The sequence below is a fragment of the Caloenas nicobarica genome, chromosome 37 (assembly GCF_036013445.1).
Source record: "Caloenas nicobarica isolate bCalNic1 chromosome 37, bCalNic1.hap1, whole genome shotgun sequence".
In the NCBI taxonomy this organism is placed as follows: domain Eukaryota; kingdom Metazoa; phylum Chordata; class Aves; order Columbiformes; family Columbidae; genus Caloenas; species Caloenas nicobarica.
In genome coordinates this window covers 478,676-484,823 of record NC_088281.1, presented here as the reverse complement: position 1 = coordinate 484,823, position 6,148 = coordinate 478,676, and the positions used below count along the sequence as shown (strand labels likewise).

Below are 6,148 nucleotides of genomic sequence, written 5' to 3'. Positions count from 1 at the left end.
GCCATAAGACACGCCCCCGCGCTCCTATAGGCCCGCCCACTGCCAGACACGCCCCCGCGCTCCCATAGGCCCGCCCACCGCCGGACACGCCCCCTGCACTTCCATGGGCCCGCTCACCGCCGGACACGCCCCCACAGGCCCCACCCACCGCCAGAAGACACGCCCACCGCGCTCTCCACTTAATATTCATGAGCTCACCCCCATAACGGTGCAGACCCCACCCACCCCCCCAGTGTATCAATATACATGAGCTGGGCGTGGCCACGGAGAAATGGGCGTGGCTGCCGTGAAGGGGGCGTGGCCTCCCGAGGGAGCTGCCCCCTGCAGGAGGGAAGGTGCTGCACCCCCCCCACCCCGTGTTCCCCAAACCTAAGAGGGGCCAAACTGCATCTGGGCAAAGGGTCACCCCCAGATCCCCCTGCAAAGCTCCAAGGACCCCCCAAAAGTGTCCCCCCGGGTCCAGGGATCCCCCAGCCCATCCCCAAACTCCAAAGACACCCCTGCCCCCCCAAATGACAACAGCACTGTGGAGGCTTCTCCTTTACTGGCGGAGCCCCGAGTTAAAAGTGGGGGGAACGATAAAACACAGGATCATAGGGACGAGGCCATGATGGTGGAGACACCTGCAGAAGAAGGAGGAAGGTGAGGAGGGGGTCTTGGGGGGCTCCCTGGGGCTGGGGGGGCTCCCCGCCCCCCAACACCCACTGTCGAAGTCGATCTTCTCCACGATGTTCTTGGGCTTGATGCTCTCCTCCTGGTTGCAGATGAAGATGCGCCCGGGCTCCGGCTCCGTCCACCCGTATTTGCTCATCCAGACCTTCAGCTGAGCCTCTGGAGGGGATAGGGGGGGAAAACCAGGGGGGGTTCAGCCCCTGTCCCACCCCCCGACCCCTCCCAAAACCCTCCTGCTCGCTTTCACTTACCCGAGAGGTCCCCCAACATCTCGGCCAGCAGCCAGCGGTCGATGTGCTGGTAGGTGATTCCCACCACGTGGCAGATGACTGCGGAACGAGACCCCCCCCCCCCCCCAAGTCAGCTGCTGCCCCCTGCACCCCCCAGGCTCCCCACAGCCCCCCAAACTCCCCACAGCCCCCCCAAACTCCCCACCGAGCACCCTCACATTTCCTCACGGAGTCCTCGAAGCCGGTGATCCCGTCCAGCAGCTCCATGTTCTCATCCAGAGCTTGCTGCGGAGGAGGAGGGGGGGTCATTAACACCCTCGGGCGGATGGATAACGAGGGCTGGGGAGCCCCCCCGGTGCTGCCTGCATTTGGGGTGCCCCCCCTGGGGCAGGACTCACCCAGAAGGACTGGAAGTGGCAGGTCTCCAACAGTTCTCCCAAATACAGGATCTGCCTGATGGGTCTTTCCTCCTGCTGAGGCCAGGGGGCGTCAAGGGAAACATGGAGAGAGGGGCCCTCTAAATGCTCCCCAAAACCAGGCCCCCTAAATGCTCCCCAAAACCAGCCCCCCCAAGCCCCCTAAATCTGGGTCTCCAAGCAAACAGGTAGATGACGAGGGGTCCCGCAAGGCAAAGCTGCCATGTGTCGCCCCACGACATGTGGGGAGAGGGGGCTGAGGGTGGTCAGGGGCTGGGGGGGGTTCCCCAAAATCCCTCCCGGCCCCCGCAGTGTGGGGTGGATACGTGGGCCTGGTCGATCATGCACTTGCAGAGGGTGAAGTCGGTGTGCGGGAGGTTGGTCAGAGCCTTGAGCAGGATCTGGGCCGTGACCGTGGTCTGGAAAAACGCCGGGTTGAACTGGTACCTGCGCGGGGAGACGGGACGGTGCTGGGGGGCAGAGGGGACATCGGGGACAAGGGACCTCGCCGGGGGGGACAGAGGGAACCGAGGGGATGGGGGGGACATGTAGGACCTCAGGGACGGGGCGGGGGACAGAGGGAACCAAGGGAACGGGGTTGGGCAAGGTGGGGGGGACACGGGACCTCAGGGGCTGGGGGGGGGACAGAGGGGACCAAGGGGAGGGGTGGGGGGACAGAGGGGACCTCAGACATGGAGGGGGGAGGACACAGAGGGGACTGGGTGGGGATGGGAGGGGGACACAGAGGGGACGGGGATGGGAGGGAGACACAGAGGGGACGGGGTGGGGATGGGAGGGGGACACAGAGGGGACGGGGTGGGGATGGGAGGGGGACACAGAGGGGGACAGAGGGGACCAGGGGGCATTGGGCCCCCCCCAGCCGCACTCACAGCTTCAGCACGGCCAGGTTGGCCTCCAGGTCGTACGCGTTCTCCTTGGCCTGCGTCTCCACGTAGCGCTCCAGCGTGGCCAAGTTCTCGGGGTTGTACCTGCGGGGGGGGGCGGAACCCTCCGTTACCGCCCCGGTACCGAGGCCCCCGCCACCCCCACACCCCACAGACCCCCCTCCCAGGTTCTAAACACTGAGGGGTCCCCACAGACCCCCCCCCAAATTCTAAACAGTGAGGGTCCCCACAGACACCCCCAAGTTCTAAACATTTAAGGGTCCCCACAGACCACCCCCCCCCCCAGGTTCTAAACGCTGAGGGGTCCCACAGACCCCCCCCCCCAATTCTAAACACTGGGGGGTCCCCACAGACCCCCCCAAGTTCTCCACAGACCCCCCCAAAGTTCTAAACACTAATGGGTCCCCACAGACGCCCCCAAGTTCTAAACACTGAGAGGTCCCCACAGACCCCCCCCGCCCCCCAATTCTAAACACTGAGGGGTCCCCACAGACCCCCCCAAGTTCTCCACAGACCCCCCCAAGTTCTAAATACTAAGGGGTCCCCACAGACGCCCCCAAGTTCTAAACACTGAGAGGTCCCCACAGACCCCCCCCGCCCCCCAATTCTAAACACTGAGGGGTCCCCACAGACCCCCCCAAGTTCTCCACAGACCCCCCCAAGTTCTAAATACTAAGGGGTCCCCACAGACCCCCCCAAGTTCTAAACACTGAGGGGTCCCCACAGACCCCCCCAAGTTCTCCACAGACCCCCCCCCAATTCTAAACATTGTGGGGTCCCCACAGACCCCCCCAAGCTCTCCACAGACCCCCCCAGGCTCTAAACACGGATGGATCCCCACATCCCACCCTCCGCGCGGGCCCCACCCCGGTACCGCTGCCCCCCCGAGGCCCCGCCGCCCCGCGGCTCCCCCCGCCGGCTCCGGCCGATGTCCCCCGCCCCTCCCGGGGCTCCCCGGCGCCGGTACCGGTCGATGCCCCGCAGCAATTTCCCCACGTTCGCCCGCATCTGCTCGAACAGCGCCATGACTCGCGGTGCCGCCGGAAGAGAAGGAAGCGCGGCGGCGGGTTCCGGCGGCCGGGGCAACTTCCGCTTCCGCCGTGGGCGCTCGCCGGGCATGACGGGACGGTGGAGGACCCGGGGGGGGGCCGCGCGGAGGCGGGTTATACCCCTTGGCCCCGCCCACACGAGCAGGCCACGCCCACAGAGCGAGGCCACGCCCACCGAGTGCGCGGCCATTTCCCGCCGCGGGTGCGGCCTGGGCCCAACTGGGGCGAACTGGGCCCAAACTGGGCTGAACTGGGGCGAACTGGGCTGAACTGGGGCGAACTGGGCCCAAACTGGGGCAAACTGGAGCAAACTGGGCCCAAACTGGGGCGAACTGGGCCCAAACTGGGCTAAACTGGGGCGAACTGGGCCAAACTGTGCCCCAACTGGGCCCAAACTGGGGCGAACTGGGGCAAAATGAGGCGAACTGGGGCAAACAGGGCCCGAACTGGGCCAAACTGGGGCTGAACTGGGCCCAAACTGGGGCTGAACTGGGCCCAAACTGGGCTGAACTGGGGCCAACTGGGCCGAACTGGGCTGAACTGGGCAAACTGGGCCCAAACTGGGGCGAACTGGGCTGAAGTGGGGTGAACTGGGCCCAAACTGGGGCAAACTGGGCTGAACTGGGCCGAACTGTGCCCCAACTGGGCCAAACTGTGCCCCAACTGGGCCCAAACTGGGGCGAACTGGGGCAAAATGAGGCGAACTGGGGCAAACAGGGCCCAAACTGGGCTGAACTGGGCCCAAACTGGGCTGAACTGGGCCCAAACTGGGCTGAACTGGGCAAACTGGGCCCAAACTGGGGCGAACTGGGGCCGCCGTTAGTCCGAACCGCACCCACACTGCAGGGGGAGCAAACTGGGTGGGACTGGGGGGGAAAGGGGGACACACTGGGATGGACTGGGCCGTACTGGGATAGACGGGGCCATACTGGGATGGACTGGGCTGTACTGGGATAGACAGGGCCATACTGGGATGGACTGGGCCGTACTGGGATAGACGGGGCCATACTGGGATGGACTGGGCTGTACTGGGATGGACAGGGCTGTACTGGGAGTTAAAGATGGACCATACTGGGATGGACTGGGTCATACTGGGATGGACTGGGTCATACTGGGATGGACTGGGTCATACTGGGATAGACGGGGCTGTACTGGGATGGATGGGGCCATACTGGGAGTTAAAGAGGGATCACACTGGGATGGTCTGGGTCATACTGGGACGGACTGGGTCATACTGGGAGTTAAAGAGGGATTACACTGGGATGGACTAGGTCATACTGGGACGGACTGGGTCATACTGGGACGGACTGGGTCATACTGGGAGTTAAAGAGGGATCACACGGGGATGGACTGGGTCATACTGGGATGGACTGGGTCATACTGGGTTAGATGGGGCCATACTGGGAGTTATAGAGGGATCACACTGGGACGGACTGGGTCATACTGGGACGGACTGGGTCATACTGGGATGGACTGGGTCATACTGGGATAGACGGGGCCGTACTGGGAGTTAAAGAGGGATCACACTGGGACGGACTGGGTCATACTGGGATGGACTGGGTCATACTGGGTTAGATGGGGCCATACTGGGAGTTATAGAGGGATCACACTGGGACGGACTGGGTCATACTGGGAGTTAAAGAGGGATCACACTGGGATGGACTGGGTCATACTGGGACGGACTGGGTCATACTGGGATGGACTGAGTCTTACTGGGACAGACTGGGTCATACTGGGACGGACTGGGTCATACTGGGAGTTAAAGAGGGATCACACTGGGACGGACTGGGTCATACTGGGACGGACTGGGTCATACTGGGATGGACTGAGTCTTACTGGGACAGACTGGGTCATACTGGGACGGACTGGGTCATACTGGGACGGACTGGGTCATACTGGGAGTTAAAGAGGGATCACACTGGGATGGACTGGGCCATACTGGGACAGACTGGGTCATACTGGGATGGACTGAGTCTTACTGGGACAGACTGGGTTATACTGGGACGGTCTGGGTCATACTGGGATGGACTGAGTCTTACTGGGACAGACTGGGCCATACTGGGACGGACTGGGTCATACTGGAATAGACGGGGCCACACTGGGAGTTAAAGAACAATCGCACTGGGACAGACTGGGCCAAACTGGAGAGACACTGGGCCGCCGCGGGAGGGGCTGACGCTCACGCCGACGCCAAACCGGGCCATACTGGGACGATACTGGGATCAAACTGGCCTGAGCGCCGGGCTGAACTGGGCCCGGCTCGGAGCGGCCGGGGGGGGCCCGGGGGGGGCGGGGCCGGATGCCTGGGTCCCCGGCCGTGCCTCAGTTTCCCCTTCCGCCGCCATGGAGCCGCAGCAGCCGCTCGTCGCCCCCCGCGACCCCCAGCTGGACTTCGAGCTGCTGCAGCGCCTGGGGGGGGGCACCTACGGAGACGTCTACAAGGTGATGGGGACCCCCACCCAGAAAAATGGGGGGGTGGGGGGGGCACCTACGGGGACGTCTGTAAGGTGATGGGGACCCCCCCAAAAAAATAATGGGGGGTTGGAGGGGGCACCTATGGGGACGTCTATAAGGTGATGGGGACCCCCCCCCAAAAATAATAGGGGGCTGGGGGGGGCACCTATGGGGATGTCTATAAGGTGATGGGGACCCCCCCAAAAAAATAATGGGGGGTTGGAGGGGGCACCTATGGGGATGTGTATAAGGTGATGGGGACCCCCCCAAAAAAAATGGGGGCTGGGGGGGGCACCTATGGGGATGTGTATAAGGTGATGGGGACCCCCCCAAAAAAAATGGGGGGCTGGGAGGGGGGGGGAGTGTGGGGCGACCCCCCCAAAACTGGCTGCACCCCCCCCTGCTCAGGTCTCCCAGTGCTC

At 63.8% G+C, this 6,148-nt stretch overlaps 1 protein-coding gene across 1 annotated transcript; it reads right to left on the bottom strand.

The window, feature by feature from the left end:
- Positions 1 to 527: 527 nt before the first annotated feature.
- Positions 528 to 3,308, bottom strand: EIF3K (eukaryotic translation initiation factor 3 subunit K). Its single transcript, XM_065655192.1, has 8 exons — positions 3,191 to 3,308; positions 2,209 to 2,307; positions 1,645 to 1,765; positions 1,301 to 1,375; positions 1,121 to 1,187; positions 924 to 1,001; positions 706 to 831; positions 528 to 623 (listed from the first exon to the last, which is right to left on the bottom strand). Exons 1-8 carry the CDS (start codon positions 3,247 to 3,249, stop codon positions 592 to 594), a joined length of 657 nt encoding a protein of 218 aa, XP_065511264.1. The 5' UTR covers positions 3,250 to 3,308; the 3' UTR covers positions 528 to 591.
- Positions 3,309 to 6,148: the final 2,840 nt, after the last annotated feature.

Bases quoted from the DNA above. Each gene is read 5' to 3' on its own strand.
- EIF3K (XM_065655192.1), bottom strand. From the start codon at position 3,249: ATGGCGCTGTTCGAGCAGATGCGGGCGAACGTGGGGAAATTGCTGCGG. The intron at 832-923 runs GTAAGTGAAAGC...TATCCCCTCCAG, and splicing joins GATGTTGGGGGACCTCTCGG to AGGCTCAGCTGAAGGTCTGG. The intron at 624-705 runs GTGGGTGTTGGG...CTTCTTCTGCAG, and splicing joins GGAGAAGATCGACTTCGACA to GTGTCTCCACCATCATGGCC.